The sequence below is a fragment of the Periplaneta americana genome, chromosome 6, assembly GCF_040183065.1.
Source record: "Periplaneta americana isolate PAMFEO1 chromosome 6, P.americana_PAMFEO1_priV1, whole genome shotgun sequence".
In the NCBI taxonomy this organism is placed as follows: Eukaryota; Metazoa; Arthropoda; class Insecta; order Blattodea; family Blattidae; genus Periplaneta; species Periplaneta americana.
The window spans coordinates 8,719,710-8,739,978 of NC_091122.1; the positions used below are offsets into that span (position 1 = coordinate 8,719,710).

Below are 20,269 nucleotides of genomic sequence, written 5' to 3' on the forward strand. Positions count from 1 at the left end.
TGTATGTGTTATTGTATTGTAAGGTGATGGGAAGTACGAATACAGATATGTGGTGGTGACCCATTACTAAATAAGAGCTGTAGAAATAAATATATCATAATACTCGTATCATATCCCCCACTGAAAGTGTCATGCATGTCCCCCATTGGAAGCTCATAGTTCCCATATGAACCAGGTAATTAAATATCCACCAATCGCTCTGCGTACTATCACTGTGTTTACAAATTATTTGTTTCTTTTTCAGAAGTGGCAAGTGAGACGTTACATAATCCCAAAGTAGTCGTTGACCGATTAGAAGATTCAGTAAGTGTGAAGTAGTATATTATGCAACGAGCCTATAATGATAGTAATTAAGAAAGCGAGTATGGATGTTTATGAAACGAGGGCAAGCGAGTTTCATAATTTTCATACGAGCTTTTTAATTACCATTATAGGCGAGTTTCATACGACTTTTTATGCTCGACCATATTTCTAACTTGAAATTACCGGTATTCAGATGTATACATTTTATTTGTAACTGACAAGATCGGAAGTGACCTTGTTCTAGGTCGTGAATTGTGAGATGTGCGCAGACGCGAAAGTATTGATTTTTTCCGAGGAACAATAATGTCATTGACCTTGTGTAATCCCGTTAAACGTGGTATAACTTTGATTATTGAATTCGACATTAAAAAACGAGATGACAAATTGAATTTATTTGAATGTCATTTACAATTAACGCTAATTATTATAGTAACAGAACATAACCTTCTGCGACAGTATTGGATTTCAGCCTCCGTGACTTTTCGCTAATTCTCTTTCGATTGCATATCAGAGAATAATCGATACTTGCGGTTTTATAACGGTACAAAGCTGACTTATCATTGGCTAAACACATGTAAGCTGAGTTATCATTGGCTGAAGACTGTACTTTAATGAGTAGGTGTACTTTAATGACATGCATTAAAGGACTGCTACCAGGTGTATAATTAGTACATTTCGGCATGGTCGAGCATAAAATAATTTTCATAATTACTTGTTGAGAGAAACTTTTAAGTATTGGAGAAAAACAAAATCATTTTGTTTATGATGGAAGAATTCTCTGTTAATATCATGGATGCCAGGCCGTTCTTGCAACTGTACGTAATTTCCTTATAGAGTGATACTTTTCTAAAAAGCCAATGTGGTTCAGAAATTTATAAACAACACAATTTTCTCAAAATTAAATTATGTGAAGTGTAAAAAAAGATCGACATTGAAAGGTGAACATTCAACTGCTGAACTTCGGACTTCTGTCAGATTTTAAACCTCACTTTGAAGCCTTTGCATTTTCTGAAATTAACATTATTCAGAATGATGAAAATAGAAATGAAATCTGTATTATTAATAAATCTGTAACCAAACTTTTTCTGGTAATTTTCGATGTTTTAAGAATAATTGGTGTTAATATGTATAATTAGGTATCCTGAGACCAAAAATCGAGTTTTTGAAATTTTTGTTTGTATGTCTGTCTGGATGTTTGTTACCATTTCATACGATAATGGCTGAACCGATTTCTATGAAATTTTTAATATAAATTAAGTTTGTTCTAACTTATATTTTAGGCTATATTGCATTTAAAATACTTTATTTAAAAGGGGATTATAAGGGAATCTGAATTAAATAAATCGAAATATCTAGCTTATTATTGATTTCCATGAAAAATGTTACATAACAAAAGTTTCTTTTAATATGATTTTCGATAAGTTTTATTCTATGAAAAATTTTGATAGAACTGATATTTAACTACACAAAAGAGTTTTAAAGTAACAACAATTTTACCAACGCCGCCTCAGATTAACAGGCTATAATGAAAAGAAAACAAATGACTCCGTCTATTTAAGGCGGCTTTGCATATAACAAACGGAGAATATTATTCATTTAACAATATTTTATACGGGTATATTTGTATTATATAATGGGAATACATAAATATTTAAATGTTTATCAATAATAATATACAAAGAATGTATGTCTGTTTGTTTGAAATAATCTCAGTAGCTACTTAACCGATTTGGATAATACCTTCACTATTTGAAAATGTCGTTTCTCCATATGGACGTAATGCTATATAAGGACTGAGCTAAGATTAAAATAAATTCTTACCCACAGGAAACTTGATATTCTGTCGCAATTATTGTATTACTTTATTATTTAAACTTTATTCGGTCCATATAAAATACTTTAATTTTATATAATTCACTTTCTTTTGTCCACAGAACATAATAGTAGTTTTAAGAGTTTTGTAGTAAATATGAGCATTTTTACTGCGCCAAAATACAGCACATACAGCGTAAAGATTACCATTTTACCGTTGAGCTCACTGGAGCTGAGTTATTTTACAAAGTGTCACGAAATGGCGTTCCTGCGCTCATAATTTACCCATATTCGTTTCCTGTCTTTTTTAAATAATATTTTTGTACCACTTCACTTTTATTTTTCTTTATTTATATCAACAATGATGCACAACCGAGCTAGTTGGTTCAGACGGTAGAATTTGAGATCGCATTCGGGAGGTCACGGGTTCAAACTCTGTGGCCGACCAATTTCACTAACACATAAATATTCATGAAGCGTTCTTGAATGTCATGAATTCACCTACAGAATAGAAGGCGTGAGAAATTAGGTACTTCTTTAATTTGAATCTAAATAATCCCATGTTTTGAGTTTCATTTTTATATCCATAGAGAGGTTATTAAAAATGTTTACTGCCGTTATAACGCACTCCTTTTTGATATCACGATAGATTTTCCGATGGAAAATGAAAGTTTTTCGACGCCTATTTATGGCACGAACTGTTGAATTAGTTACGAAGTTTTCTCGAATACATAAGAGGAAGATTATTAATGAAAAAATATACTGACAAGACATGGGCATTATTTGTAGTTTTTTATGGTCCTACACGATTCCCTAGATTTGGCATCCACTATCACTCTACTCTTTCTTGTAGTAGTAATATACTGTTACTATCTGTACTATCTTTAGTGCACTCCAATCAATTTGTCTCGATTTTAATAATTGTCTATTTGAGAAAGAAATGCATTTGGCATCAGCGCTATTTGACAATCACGGCCAATTTGATGCCCTTTAAGAGGAGGGAAACGAATCCATCGAGTGGGCCTTGATCAAGAGAACAAATGAATGTTTTGCCGGAAGTAAAACGGGCGGATTCCATCTGTACAGATTACAGAATAAAACAAAAGAAATGAAGCGTACTAAAAATATCAGGAGCAAATTTTTTCTAATTATAATAAAGCCCTTCTATTAAACCTCGTAGAAAGCTTTACTAATTATAATAGAACATAAAAACATGGACGGTGTTTGGGTGTTGAAAAAAAAAAAAAACAATTTTTCGATCCCGGTACCTTATGGAAATTGTATCAACAGTAATCTCACTAAAGATTTGTCTAGAGAAAATCAAAACTCGAGTGGGATTTAATTGACTATTACACGATTAGAAGAAAGTACATAAAGATTAGAACGAAGTACTCCAATACAATAAAATATTAATTGACTTACGAAAATACAACTGTCTTCAAATGTATTATTGTACCATCTCAACATTACAAATATTACACTAGATGCATGCTAGATGGCAGTAGTGAGTTATGATTACTAGCAATGCCTTCTCGTCGAGAAGTTCTCGATCTATATCACGATGGCAGTGTTACTAGTCAAGAAGGCTTTGTTGATTCGGTTTCATTTTTATTATTAAAACAGTTGCATTCCACTTCAATTATCCGAATCCCAGTAATCAACGTCACTTGACAGATTATTTTCAATAAATCTTAATATTAAACAATCTCTGATACGTGACTATTCATAATATCATATAGCAGAAGCTATAACATAACCTAAATAATATACAAAGTGTTACAAAAGTTTTAATTAACGACGATAACATAAAAAAACATGAATAACTTTAAAAGGAATAATTATTGAATGTACAATTTTCAAATTTGAATGTGGTTGGTGGTTCAATTGATGTTATATTGGACGTGTGCGTAATAGAAGTGGAACTCGTTGATTTAGGCCTACATGGTGTATCCAACTTATTCAGTATTCAGTATTTCCGAATGGTGCTCTTCATTTATTTGTAAATAGGATTTCAGAACATGCATAGGTATGATCAGTGATTTTTATTAATTCTTGTTCTTGAATGCCAATGCGAGTCATATTTGAAACTGCTGTGCATCGACTGGAGTGGTCCGTAATTTTCAATTTTTTTTTTACGTCCAGACCAGCGCAGTTTCAAATGTTGGCAAACAAAGAAACAAATGCTAGGGACGCGATAAAATTAAACAAATGCTAGGGACGCGATAAAATTAAACTAATGCTAGGGACGCGATAAAATTGTGCGATAAGCAGCCATGATTGGTTGAAAGACGTCCTTTCGTACCGTTTTATTGGTCGAAAGTAGTGTGACGTAGTAAAAGTGCAATAGTCATATAAATTAGTTTTTATTTCTCAATCACTTATCATGTTATGATGGCAGAAATGGTTTCTGTTACATCAAGATACAATGTTAATATACGTCACGAATATTTTCGACTTATTTTCAAGTCATCTTCAGGTGATAGTTTTCTAACAAACAAACATTTGAACTAGGTGAAAATATTATTTAAACACTTATAAAACACTAGTAAATAGCCTGACCATGCATACTTTACATAAAATGGTTAAATAGCGTACACAGTCTTAAAATTAAATTGACATACAGATAGAAAGCCTTCCAATGAACATAATTATAATACAATATATTGAGAGGCATGCAGTGTGCCTGAATTATGAAATTAAAAACATTTAAAATTATTATATATAAAACTGAAGACTAGGCTTTTTTATATATAATAATTTTAAATGTTTTTAATTTCATAATTCTGGCACACTGCATGCCTCTCAATATATTGTATTATAATTATGTTCATTGGAAGGCTTTCTATCTGTATGTCAATTTAATTTTAAGAATATGTACGCCATTTAACCATTTTATGTAAAGTATGCATGGTCAGACTATTTACTAGTGTTTTATAAATGTGTTTAAATAATATTTTCACCTAGTTCAAATGTTTGTTTGTTAGAAAACTGTCACCTGGGGCCTGTTTCTAAAAAATACTAGTTTAGTAGTTTACCAGTTACTAGTTACCAGAGTATATTTCACCAGCTCTAGTAGATTCTGTTTCTCAAACTATTTCACCAGTCTAGTACTTGTGACAATTTTTTACTAGTCACATCATCTGTTTTACTAGTCAGCTTATTGAGTTCATTTGTTTATAGTCAATGGTAGGTATTGTTATTTGATATTAGAAGGCTAAGTTGTTTGTGTTTTGGTTTTGATTTCTCTTTTCGGTTGAAATTCCTTCAGTTGAAAGCAAATTAACTATACTCAATATGATTAATGAATCAAAGGATTATTATTCGGTGCTTTTTCAAGCATGTTAACAAAAAATGATGAAGTAAACGAATGGACAAAAAGTGTTGTAATGTGTGGGGCTATGGAACTGATACTTCAGAACAAAGATTATGCATACGTTAGGGACACTTACTGGCCCAACATTAAGAAAGTAATTTTGATAAGTACCAATTCAAGGTCACAGTACCGTAATATGAGCATATGATGTAGCTAGTGGGTCTACTGCCGACATGAATGCCACTTATGACTTGATGAAAAATTCGCTAATTTTTTTTTTTTCAGTTTTATATTTGATCTATTCATAAATTATTGTCTTTTTATATTTAATTTGTACGCAAAAGTTGACAGAAAGACTAGACGGCATTGGAAAATAATCAACATCCCGATTTGTAGAGCAATTTGTATTTGAAGCTTTGCTGACAATACTGTTCGATACTTGTTTATAAGTTACCATCAACAACAGAATACGCGTTTCATTTGTATTTAAAAAAGGAATCTAATCATACATTGATTTCCTTTTCTTGTGAAGGCGTCAAAATGAAGAAAACTACATTTCTCCACTTGCTATAAAAATTAAGAAAACCTGTTTACACATCAGTATGAACGAAGTTCTCAGTTTCACTATAAACAACGATTTTAATCATTCGGATGAAGGATTTCGAAGATACAATTATTGGACGTTGTCAATTTTTACATAATACGACAAATTTGAACTTTTTTTTTTTAACTCTTACTTTCTGATGTCTCAAACTTAGCATAAAGCACTTTGTCACAGTTGTTTACACACACAAAAACATTCGTTTTATTTATTTTCTTTATATTTCGGATGTTTTGAGATAGAAAAGACCATACGTGAAATCATCATTACGTGATGTCAGTGTCCCATCACTTGTTCGGAACATCCACAGATCGGTACTAAGTAACAATCACGATTAAATTACGTCAGGCCGGGATCCACAATGATGATGCTTGTGTCTGAGGCTCACGTTTCCCTCATAATTTCCAAAGATCTTCCAGTGACCCGAATAAAATAATTCTGTGAAGACTAAAACCTCTTATTTGGCCAAAGCGGTAGCTTAATATGATCTTGTGGTTATCCGGGTTGGTCACGGTTCCACTGCATATCAATGTATTGCTGCATTTCTCTTATTTTAGGGCGTATTTTCTACGGATCCCTGCACACATAGGCCATTTTACATTTTGTTTCTTATTTTCTCCGTCAGAGATTCCGATAGCAAAACTTGTACAAATATCTACAATGTGAGTTACAGATACATTCACATAAAAGCAAAAGTCCAATGGACGAGAAATAACTTACTGGTAAACTTGGCCCGGCAGTGCTCCCATTCACGGACAGGGCTTAATTCAGTACCCCCGCCTTTATTTCCCTTCTTTCCTTCCTATCAAATCATTACAGTGACTTTAAATTTCCACGCTTTAAACACTTAACCAAATTTTCTTCTTTTATTTTCAGACTCAAAAGGTGATTGATGAGACAAAAGGTAAGTAATAACATTAGCACTCTCAAAGAGATTTTTTTTTTTTTTTTTTTTTTTTGTAGGGAATATTGCGGCTTAGACTTGAATGAAAATTTTCACAGGATAACTATTGTAGGGAAAGCTTACCTAAGAGATCCTAGCTGCCAATACTAATTGTAATAAATAAACCAGATTCACCAAGGCGACGCAATATACGATATACTCAATTACATTTTACGAGCTTCATATAAATTCCTTCCCTTTTAACATTATGCGAATGGCTCTTACTTGAAACACATCAATAAACGAAATAATGCGATTTGCAGAATGATAAATTCGGTTTCTGTATTACACACGGAAAGCATTCTCTGCAATTGAAGCGTTGGCCGAATAACGGTCTATGTTACAATCTGCTAACTGTGCAGGAGGAACAGAGATTGTTGCATCTTAATTCCGCTCATAAATTTGCTATCGGACGGACAACATAGACCATTATTCCATCAGTATGTTTTGTACACCAAGCGAAGTATACGATTGTATGTTACTCAAAGTCATATTACACATCATAGAAGTTTATAACATTTATTTTTAAATGATATGATATTATTATGAATTAACACCATTAATTTACTAAAGTTACACTCAATGTCATGTTATGAATAGGCTAAACATACAAGATTGAATCAAATAATATTACTATTACTGCAAAATAACTGCAGTATTGACATTTAGGGACAACATTCAATTAATGAAAGTTGTAACAATAACAAATGAATAAAGAAAATTAAATATTACAGTTGAAAAATTGTTGGGCGATGGAATTTGAATTCCTGCACAGAATATTCAGTATCCAACAGCTGGCTTCTCAGTTAAGTACAAATTTTATTAACACTGAAGATAATAATTTTATTTTATTTTAGTAGGTTATTTTACGACGCTTTATCAACATCTTAGGTTATTTAGCGTCTGAATAACATGAAGCTGATAATGCCTGTGAAATGAGCACCGAAAGTTATCCAGCATTTGCTCATATTGGGTTGAGGGAAAGCCCCGGAAAAAAACCTCAACCAGGTAACTTGCCCCGACCGCGAATCGAACCCGGGCCACCTAGTTTCGCGGCCAGACGCGCTAGCCATTACTCCACAGGTGTGGACTAAGATAGTAACAATCACAGTTTTTAAATGCTGACTGTAAGAGAGTAATACATTTTAAACAGCTCTATTCCGACATCAAGAGCAAGCTGTGAGCACATCTCCTTACAAGAATTTCAACAAAACTGTTCCTGAAACGAAATAGAGTGACAAAATACAACATAGACCAACGAACACTGGGTAAAGTGTAAATTAAAATGCAACTAACCAAATATTTAAAAATAACAGACAGGAAGTTACATTACTTGGGCAATCTTTCACACTAACTTGTGACTTCGTCTTCCTTGTTATATACTCAAGACCACTATCGCTCAGCGACTTTAGTGACACATCTTTCCACTTATTAATATTAATTTGTCTGGACCCCGTTCTTTTTTTATTTATTTAGCCGGTCAATACCTACCGTAGAAATCGTCACTGTCTTGCAGTCGTCCATTTTACGTAATAGATCAACAGAAAACCTGATACACAGAGTTCAAATGCACCCAGAATTCGTAAAGAGAACAAACCCCCGATACGATTAAACAACTGGATGCGCTAGAAGTGACTAAGAAATTCATGGTTGTAACTCCTGTAGAAGCGCCTCTAGTACAGATATTGAAAAACGATTTTTGTTACAGCATTATTCCATTAAAAACTCTATTTTGAAATATTGTAACATAGACCGTTATTCGGCCCAACGCTTCAATTGAAGACCTCCCCAGAATAAGGACGCAACCAACAAATCTATAATACAGAAAAGCAAATAATTTCAGGGGCGTATTTCGTTAGACTATATTTACTAGCAGAGCCATCTAATAGAGGATGCCGGTTTATTCAGCTATCGGATGCATTTTTCAATTACTTTATGACCATTTTCAACAACAGCTTTAGATCACTCTTAACACTCATACAGTCCACCGCTGTGGAGAAACGGTTAGCTTGCCTGACCGTGAAACAAGCGGGCCCAGGTTCAAATCCTGGATGGGACAAGTTACTTCGTTGAGATTTTTTCCGGGGTTTTCTCTCAACCAATTAAGGGCAAATGCTGGGTAACTTTCGGCGTTGGACCCTGGGCTCATGAGACCGTCCCTTGCAAAAATGATTTAAATTAAATTAGTTCTAATACACTGTATTAATCTCTTTTTAAATGCTGTTATTTAAATATTTCCCATTGTTGAACATTGATTTTACACTTACAGGGTTCTATTCCAAGGTTAACCTTTTCTAATTTAATGCCATTTTTATTAATTTATACTGACTATTTCGTTTATATGACGTCATTCCATTTTCCACCAATGAAGTGTAATCAAATTTTGAATTCCAACCAATCTCAGTCACACTTTGCGATAATTTTTGCAGCTAGATTTATCGCTATCAATTTATCACATGGTAGTTCTTTTGTTTAGTCGTTGTCGCCAACTGTTTCCCCGTAAATTGGTGATCATGAATACATTAAGATGCAACTACACGGTTAAACTTTCCTTTCAACTTTAAAGCAATGAATGCAAGATTGATATTTAATATTAATTAATATATTTACGCAGTGAAGACAACGTTCAAAACGGTGCACCATGTAGAAACAAAATCTTCATGCATCTTAATTGAACGTACCTTTCAAACTTGATTCTTTCAAGATTCTTCCCAGATTGCACGCATACGCGATTGGAATATTGAACTGTGTAGATGCAGCTTTAGTTCCGTTACACACTACAGCGAGAATGCGTTTGTCGAGCTATAAAAAATGCTTTCGTGTAGCACTGATTTTAACGGTCGAAGTAAGACACAGCTGACATTGGTCCTGTTCACATAGGTAACATAACCTATAAGTAGCCTATAAAATTGTATCTTGTGAATGAAATGAAACGTTTAGTAGAAAGTCAGGTGTTCAAATTTATATAATATCATCGCATATCAAACCCAATGACCTTGCATAGTAATAATAAAGTCTTTTCATCAACTGCCTTCCGTATGGCGTAATAAAATTCATGTTTTAATTAGGCCTATCTATACAGAGATGGCTTCGCTGTGTAGCAACATGTCTCGCTATGAACACACAAGCATTGGTATATAGCTGACATCACTGTTACTGTTAAATTAAATTATGATTTCAGCAGATAATGAAAATGTATTTATGTTATAATAGTAAGAGAAAAGTGCAGTACATGTAATTAACATTGTTAAACATGTATTTCGCTTTTCGCAATTGGCATTACTGAATAATAACGTCGAATTTCTTTATTGCAGTAATCGATATTCATCTATGAGTATTTCAACTTCACAATGTCTGAATAGGTTAAGTATTCGTTAATAAACAATTATTAACATTTTGTGATCGAATTTTAGGGATATATTATTTACATTTTTATTTTATTCACGAAATAGTCCTAATAAATGCCACTCGAGGTCTGAGATTTCCCAGATAAATCCACTCGCTTCGCTCGTGAATTTATCGGCAAATCTCAAACCTCTCGTGACATTACTACAGAATATTTTGAAGTTTTATTGCACATAATTTTTAGCAATAGTAATAACATATTTCATTTCTTTTCCAGACAGTGGAGTAAAAGCTAAACTGATTCAAGTAAGTATAGGTTCTACATCGACAGTTATCTGTGAATTCATTAAAGATAGAATTTGTAGTGGATGAGTGAACAATCTCCCAGCCCAACGCGGAGTAGAGTAGCGGAAGTATAGTGTGTCCCAGCCAGCTATCACAGCTCAGGTAATTCTGAGTCGATCTCAAGACGATAATACTCGTACTGTACGTTTCAAATCGGAAGCGAACTACATAACAGTCAACAGACACTAATATTACCCTTTTTCTTTCGCTCTTTATGATTGGACATTGATCGCGAAGCGAAGTGACCTCAGGAGATCCAGTGTATAAATTAACTTTGCTTTCATTGGCCTTAAATTGGAAAAATCTTAGTGCGAAGTAATTTCAAAATTTCAACATCTGCGAAAGTTACAGAAAATTCTGGCTTATATCCATGTTGCTAGTAATGTTTCAGTATTTTTTATAATCAGATATGTTGCTTCCATAAATTATCACAAACATTTGAAGGGAAATACTTTTATTGTGGTAAATTAAAATGTTTATAAAAATGTAAAGTGTATCGCTTTTTTTGTCGGTAAGTACAGTTTGAACAAAGAGAACTAAACTAGAAATGCATTTGTATCGTGATCTTAGTTCACCGAACCCATTACAATATATTTCACATTTAAAAATCGAGCTCCTTCTACTGTTGTCTAAACAATGTTCATAAAGTCAAAAACTTCGTTCCACACCACATGATATGATGGAACGAACAGAAAATTTTGTAGACCATGTTCGAAAGTAGATGGTGTTTTGTGAAACTCTAACAAAAAATTCCTTGCAACCATTGTAGGATAACCAGAATTTGTCTCAAGAACGGCTTTTCTGTGATAGGCTCAGAAGCTGCTCTGTCAGTTTTTCTGATAAAGTTCTTCTACGAGTCGCACAGCATCAGGCTTTTGAATATTTGTCGTTTCTAAATTCTTAATGGCTTTTTCCAGATCTGCAATTTTGTTTTCAATGAATAACACATTTTCATATAGGTTGAGGCTTTCGGAGAATAAAACTGTTCTTACATTTGATGCGATAATGACAAGTTGTGTGTGATATTGATGTGTGCAGAGTTTCCTCTTTGTTAACAAGAAGAGCCCTACGCATCAATAGATTGAAAATTCAAGTAGGCCCTATAAACACAATAAATACTGAACTCTTGACAGTACAATCTTATTAGATACAGTACCTCTGTACTCGTATTTCGCTTATGCTCAGTCTGTCTTATCTTATAAATCTCTGGGGCAATGCAACCTGTATTCATAGGATTCAGACATCCATAAACGAAAATTACGATTTACAACACTTTTCATTTAAATCCAAGGAAATGAGACATTTTACAATTTTTTAAGTCCTAACCATTATTTCTTTATTTATTTATAAATCAGCTTTTCACAAAAGCAATAGCGAAATGTTTAAATTAAATATTAATGTATCCGAAAAATATAATAATAAAAATAAAATAAAATAAAATAATAATAATAATAATAATAATAATAATAATAATAATAATAATGTATTTTATCTGGTAGAGTTAAGCATTCTCTTCTACAGATGTAAGTCTATAATTAATACAAATACATAAATAATAATAATAATAATAATAATAATAATAATAATAGAAGCGTTGAGAAGTACTATTATTGAAACTACAGTACATTATACAAGAATATGAAATGAATATTCATTGAAAACTACGGGACATCTCATTATTCAAAGTTCCCCGTTGTTTCCGTTAGCAATGTTATAACCAAATTACCACTTGACAATTTCAAATTTGTTATAAGAAATTTAAGGTGGTGCTAAAGGACTATTTGTTTTCATAATATTTACTCGCATCAAGAATTGTATTGCAATTAAATATACTGACACGTCCATCCTTACATTATACAAGCCTACAAAATAATATACACCATAAGAACTATGTTTTACGAAGTTTACGTCCTTACTTAAAATAAGATTTAACTTCTCCAGCATTAAAAAAATTATTTTATACCAAACTGACAGTGTTAACACGTGTTAAGCACAGCACATTCTGCTTCTTTATAACAAAAAAAAACAGGCGGTCCGTAGTACCGCCAGCCTCCACAGGGAGCGCTTATCCAAGGTATAGTGCCTCTCTATAGTATTATAACTCGTTGATACTACCCTCAGTCTTCAGTGATATCACAGTCTAGTATATACAGTCACGAATCCCAATACGTAGTAAATATGCATCCATAGATAGTTGCTAACCACTAGGATCGCTACTATCGCCTCACTACAGACAATGCGAAATAGTACCGGCACAGTCTATTGTTTCTAGTGCCCTCAACAACTCAAGCTTCGTGACTATATACAGTGCTCACCAAGCTGCCACGGCACACATCTTGCACGTGAGGCAGAAGGATAGAGAATCGTGAAGGACGCCAACTCAACCACCTTCTCCTAGTACACGCTGTGGATATTTACTATAATGTAAATGTGTGCTATCGTAGGAAAAAAATTGTGTGATACACATTCTTAACTTTATCTTTCTGGTTTCACAATCTTTACACCCGTGCCAAAACGAGAACCTTAAGGAACTTGTGTCACAAATAACTATTTGTCTTCTGTGATTGGACACAATAGGCATTGCTTTCCACACCACTGCTAGGTACCCAAAATATCTGGTATCAGACGCGCAAAATATATTGCATCAACTTCACATCACTAGTCGTCCAACTAAAATCTGTAAGCATACTGCCTTACGTAACAGTATCTATTTTTTGTGTTCCAGGCACGTGCCGATCTTCTTGGTGAAATTTACCGATGGCACTGTTAGTATTCATGGAAAACTTCCGTAAAGTATTATTCTCTCATTTACATTATCCCTGTTCATTATGCAAATGTGTAGCTTCAAATCGTCCTCTCTCACTGCAATGAGCTGAAGTTGTGTCGTGCTGAACTTCAACGAATTGCTACACCGAATGAATTAACAAATGACAAAAATCAGCTTAAAAGTCGTAAATAAAACAAGATAAAAATAAAGGGAATTAATAATAAGGTTAATTATTAACCTTTCCAGAGTAGACAGGGTGGAAGAGAAATAACCTTCCTGAATGAAAGGGATGATAAGATATATTTAATTAATGAAGAGAAAACCTATATTACGTTCTGTGATTAAATGCACTGTCAATTTAGAAAATTAAGTTTGAAGTTTCAGCAGTTCGGCAACATCGCCACTAATACACTGTACTCGTGATACAGATGTAAGAGGGCAACGAACTTGCCGCAGCACCAAGCACAAGGATTATATCGAAGGAGGGATAGGAGGACTATATCTTATGCCGATGTAGGGGAAACTCGGAAAATTTGGCAATATGGCAAATTTGGCAATATTCTTGTATTTCTTCTATTGCAAAATTTCCTCCAGAGTTTTAAGAAGCTCAATGACACGATCATGTGCACTTTTAGTTTTCGTTTCATTCGAATCCTCGCATTATAGTGGCACATATTGTTACTAATAGAAAGAAGTGTTGAATACTTCCTTTTGACGTGGTGGTTGTGTGGACGTGTGTATACAAAGACGGAAGAAAAGTGTTGTTAATATGGTAACCCATTTATATAATTAATATTTTCTGTTAATAACTCATCAGGCCTTAGCTCGTTTTATGTTCTTCTTAGCAAAAAAAAAAAAATGTCTTCTACTGGATAGTGTGAATTAGGCATTTTCCTTTATAGTGATATATTGATGCTCTCTTTGAACAAGAATGTGTACTCGATGGTAAAATTTAAGAGCAGGGACGTATGAGGGATTTTTACAGTCTTCAATACAGCACTGTGTGTGGTGTGTTGCAGATATGCCAAGGGAACGAGGACATTATTCTGAAAAAATATTCCAAAGATGATCGATATGCGGGCTGCGGTTGGGAGTGTTTTGAAAGTTAGATGGTCGACTTATAGGGCTTCTAAGAAGTACAATGTGCCCTTTAACAACTTAAAGAGGTTTCTGTATGCATCCTCAGGACCCGATGACTTTGTCTTTCCCAAGAAAGAAAGACCACTAGCTCTAACCGTTGAGGAAGAGCAAAAACGGGTGACATATGTAATCAAAATGCAAGAACTTGGGTTTGGGCTATCGGCAACAGAAATTAGAAGACAACCCTTCAATATGATTAATAAGAGTGGTCGGAAAAATCCATTCAATTTTTTTCTTGCTTTTGTTTTGTGTTTATGGTATTTAGTGATTTCTTGTCCCAGTAAATTAAGCCTTATAAACCTTGTACCACTGTTTTATTTTGAAAAATTTATTTTTAATCGTATTGCCAAATTACCCCTGTACTATTGCCAAATTATCCTGATGAAGTACCAAGTCTGGAAACATGTAACTTGTTATTTATTAGTGTGTTATGTGTAAAGTAATTTAGATTTGTAGAATTTTCTTTCAGAGGTTTATTGGGATTTAATGTTTAAACACATTCCATAATGGAGGAATATTTAATTTCAGTATATGTAACTACAAACTGTGTCAAAATATAAAGTATTGCCAAATTAGATGAGTCTCCCCTATATTTTGTTACTCTCACTCTGAAAAATTAGAGAAGGAAAAGCTCTTGTGGATCAAAAAAATATTCAAATCTAAATACGTAATGTTTTTAAGAAGTTCAAGGGGAGGTTCAAACCCAGTAACCTTCATGCGTACGTCCCTGGAAACTCCCATAATATCGCAACAGTAAATAAAACTCACGTAATGCAGTCGTGGAAAATTTCTCGGTGAATCCATTTCAATCACAATGAACGGCATCGCATAGCCTATGTATTCGAAATATCAAGCTGCCAATTAGTGAATCAGTGTATGTTTAATGGAAATATACAGGCTGGAAGGGAACCGACGCACCAAAATTTAAGAGCTGATTCTACATGTTAAATAAAACAAAACTTATATTACACTTTTCCTTCGATGAAGCTTAGTTAATTAAGCAGGAAAAAAACAGTCTTTGCACAATGTTTGCAGCGCTCTATTGCAGAAATGGCTCATTTCTACACAAGCAGATAGGTCAAAATACTGTGAATAGTTAATGTCTTGAATCCTTCTTTGCAAATTAAACCGTTTAGCCGTGCATTTCAATTTAATAATTGCGAAAATCGATTAAATAAATCGCACTGTCGAGTGCTTGCGACTGAGTACAACAGAGGGGAGGGGAAGGTAAGGGATGGGTGGCGAACTTGCTACAGTTATTGCAGCAGCCGTGATGTTGCCAAATGTTTCATAGAAACGTAACGACTTCCTCTAAAACGATGAATGTTAGATTATTATTTATTTAGATTTTTCAAACCTCTCCTCATGATCTATTACCAGTTTCATATCAGTGCAGTGATTACTTTCCACCCTATATCTAGTATCAAAATTATATTCAGGCTTCCCTTCTACCTAATTCACAGATGGTATTGATTTGTAACTAGAGGTTGATATTTTCTTCCTTCTGCTTGCAGTGGCAGTTGAAGGGAGAGTGAAAAGAGTGCAAATGCATTACGACAAAGTAAAGAAGGTACGTTCAGCCATAACACAAAATGTGACCCGTTGCGCGAAAAGGGACCTAAAGTCGCGAAAGGAAATTTTACAGGGGAACAACATAACGAATTTGCGGTGTAAAAACTGCATTTCTATGTTTTGACATCTTCCGCTACCTGTAGGCTTTTTTACATACTAAACTAGGACGTAGTTTTACACTGTGCTTCTTAAATACTTAAAATCATTCTTACAGTTGCTAAGGAAACAAATGAAAATTTTAATTTGCTTTTTCTCGAAAAGTGTATAATGTAATATCAATATTCAATAAATGATATATTAAAAACTATAGCACCTGGAACCATGATTTTTTTTAATGCTCAGTACGTCATCCTCTTTTTGAAACCACAAAAAAAAAACACAAAAAAATTAAAAATCCGACTTTAGGTCCCATTTCCTGCAAAAAGTCACAAATAATGCCCTACTATTTTCAAATTACTGTTTCTTTGAAGGCTCGTACTCTATAATTTGGACTCTCGGGGAAGAAACATAAAAAAAATTAGTCGCGAAGTTGACACATACTCTCTCATTAAAATTTTAAACCATTCACAAGAGTTCGGTTCTTTTATAATGACATTAACGCATACAGTTTATTTTCTTGACCTATTATTTAAATGAAAATCGCCGACGATAATGTGCAGTCAAAATAACACATTAACTTTTGTTTCCTGGTTTGCACTCCAAACGCATATGACGTCCACAATTACGGAATTTTACTTCATTTACTAACTGTACCTGTACAGTCTAGGTTCAGTAGATAAACTTAAGTGTGGTTAATATTTCAGTAATTTGCGTACACTAGCCGAGTGAGACGGATTTTAAATAGCGATAAGACACGAGCACGGCAAGCGGGGAGGGCGCCTCTAGATGTACGACGCCAGAGGGAATTCTGCCGCTGGACAAGAAAGCTCTCACAAGGGATGTGCTTGACGTCGAAAGCTTAGAACCGCACAAAATCATGCTTATAATAGAAATCGCACATCAGAAAAGCAGTGACATTAGTCATTCCCATGCAAGGCACGTAAGTACAATGAAACATAAACGGCTGGAACAAGGAAATGTGCAGAACTTTTTCCAGCGTAAAGAAGGTGATAGAGACGAATAATTTCAAGGGAAAAATTGTTACGGGGCCGGGTATCGATCCCGGGACCTCTGGTTGAACGTACCAGCGCTCTACCACTGAGCTACCCGGGAACTCCACCCGACACCGTCTCAACTTTTCCCTTTATATCCACACAACTCGCGTGGGCTTACGAAACGCCAGAGACCCACAACGAGTGCACACCCGGCCCCGGAACACTTCAGCATTCAAGCGGTCCAGTATCATAAGCCACACTATTTACATTTTCATACGATGATATTAGAATATCAATGTCATAACCTGCCTTTGTCAAAGCATATTGCAACATACAGTATGCTTGTACTTTGGTGCAGAAAGTTGATTGTATGTCACAAAGCGGTTTTTCACATTTCAGTCTTACAAAATCAACGACCCTTTTGATATAGAGCTTATACTGCCTAAAGTACGAGTAGTAAGTACATATAAAGAGGTTCGCAATATGTTGTTTGTTGTTGATGGGAAATGTAGCAATACAGTCACGATATTGAAATATGTATGTTTTTGGTCCCATTGTATTGATACACACAGGGACAAAAAAAACGGACACTTCTATATTTGCTTGTATTTTGTTGCCAATTATTTCAAAATGAAACAAAACCCATTTAAACAAAATAATGTTTCATTTAGCACCTTATACAACAACATTTGAAAAAAAAAATCTCTGATGAGAAAATATACAAAAAAATTACAAAGGGCGTATAACTAGGGCATCGTTTGGTCTAACTAGTTTTTCATTTTATGGTGCCTTAAACATTAAAAACTCTTTTTAGTAACGGGTATTACCCCCTCTGGCTTGAATAACTGCATCCATACGTCTTGGCATGCTCTCAATTTGATTAGCAATGTCTTTTTGAGGAATAAGTTCCCATTCTTCGCCAAGTGCTCGCCTCAACTCTTGTAACGATTCTGGTCTCGGTCGTCTATTCTTAACACCCCGTCCCAGCATGTCCCACACGTGTTCAATTGGGTTCATGTCTCGGACTCCTTGCTGGCCATGGAAGAACATGGATTCCCACTTCTTGGAGATAATCTCCGACCGCATGGGCAATATGCGGCCGTGCATTATCATGCATTAAAACAAAATTATCGCCTACAAATTGGCCAAATGGCACAAAATGATCAGCCATACATTCTTTTATATAACTATCAGCTGTTAGTCTTCCATTTTCAACAAAAACCAACTCTGTACGAGCATCCGTACACACTCCTGTCCAAACCGTCACTCCACCACCTCCATACGGCACATTTTCGGAAATGCAACACTGTGAAAATCGTTCTCCCCTCCTTCTACAAAACTCTTTCACGTCCATCAGGTGAGCACAGATTGAAACGGGACTCATCGGTGAACAGAACACAGCTCCACTGTCCATTTCTCCAATCCCTGTCATCATTTGCAAAACGTAGTCGTTCAACTCGATGCATCCTGAGAAGTCTGGGACCAGTTGCAGGTCTACTTGATATCAGTCCACTTGCTTTCAACCTCCTTCTAACTGTTTTGGCCGAAATTGGGCGTCCATGCATGTTAACAAATTGCTGGGCTACACTAGTAGCTGGCAGGTTGCGCTCTCTAAGAACTCTCAACACCATATACCTGTCTTCATTTGGATTTGTAGCTCTTGGACGACCCGAACTTGGTCTTCTGGTATATTCTAGGGTCTCTCTATACCGTTTTATGGCATCATGGGTTGTGCTTCTAGCCACATTCATAACATTTGCAATGTAACGTACACTGCGTCCATCATCGTAAAGGGCTACAGCTCGAGACACATCTTCAGGTCGCATCTTGTTTTAAGACAAATGTTACAACCCCACTTAAACTCAGAAAATGTAAAAATGAAGAAATAACGAATGATAACGATAATGAAGCACAAAATGGTTGAGACAAAATTGTTATAGCTGAGACTCCGAAAGCAAAATTGGAATATTTGGTTGTAATGGCTTGTTTATAAAACAAAAAACAATCAACAATGTATACACGTCTCCATAACAACAGATTGGCTACCATAATATTGTATGAGAAGATAATATTTTGCAAAATACCAGCAAATATTAAAGCGTCAACAATTGCTGCATCTCCCCCAATAAATTTTCCAATCAAATTGTGTTTTCTTTCTGTAAACTAACCAGGAAAACTTACTTTCTCGTAATTGCGGTCGAGTGGCCAAAATTTGTATAAGAATTTGTTTCGACATTATTAACACAGTAGAAGAGAAAATGAACTACTTTAACTGCCCCCATGAGAATGTTTGCTTGTCAGTGGAAAAGGGGCCCATGACACAAAAACTAAATTTTGTGGGAGAAGCATTTATTTCTCTGAGATTATATCTTCAAGTGAAGAAAAGATATTTATTCATGATTATCATGTCTGGTAGATACATGCCACAAGACTGGAAGTTCATAAAAGAGGTCTAGATGGCAAGATCTAGCGGATTATCGAAGAAACTAGAAATCAACAGGAATGTGGCATGGACGCCTTTTCCACTGAGCCCATCAATTCATTAATTAGTCAGGCAAAAAATAAATACATTCAACTAGTAGTTTATTTAGCGCCGATGAGATCGGTGATAGCTAGATGGTATTTGGAGAGATGAGACCGAGGATTCTCCATAGGTTACCTGGCATTCGCCTAAAAGGTTGGGGAAAATCTCGGAAGAAACCCAACCAGGTAATCAGCCCATGCGGGAGTCAAACTCACGCCCCAGCGCAACTTCCGATCGGCAGGCAAACGTCTCAGCTGATTGAGCTACACCGATGACTTATCAGTAGTTGCAGTGGCAGTATTTTATTTGACGACTAAACGGAAGGAACTCTCATTGTTATTCCTCTCCCTGAGGAGATGTTACGTATTTTATCACCCTCTACAATCCAATTACCTCAACCGGCCTTCAACTCGCGAACTCCAGCTTCAATTGTTATCATGGCAACCGCTACACCACCGACGACAAACGGGGAATGTCATGGCAGCACCATGAATTCAATTCCTTTTAATC

At 34.9% G+C, this 20,269-nt stretch overlaps 1 protein-coding gene across 1 annotated transcript in view; it reads left to right on the plus strand.

The window, feature by feature from the left end:
- Positions 1–20,269, plus strand: part of LOC138700970 (uncharacterized) — a 41,087-nt gene that overhangs the window by 6,395 nt on the left and 14,423 nt on the right. The window contains exons 2-6 of the mRNA XM_069827420.1: positions 245–303; positions 6,906–6,933; positions 10,595–10,623; positions 13,388–13,427; positions 16,084–16,139. Of these exons, the coding sequence (XP_069683521.1) occupies positions 245–303; positions 6,906–6,933; positions 10,595–10,623; positions 13,388–13,427; positions 16,084–16,139 (212 nt within the window). The remainder of the gene's footprint in view (positions 1–244; positions 304–6,905; positions 6,934–10,594; positions 10,624–13,387; positions 13,428–16,083; positions 16,140–20,269) is intronic.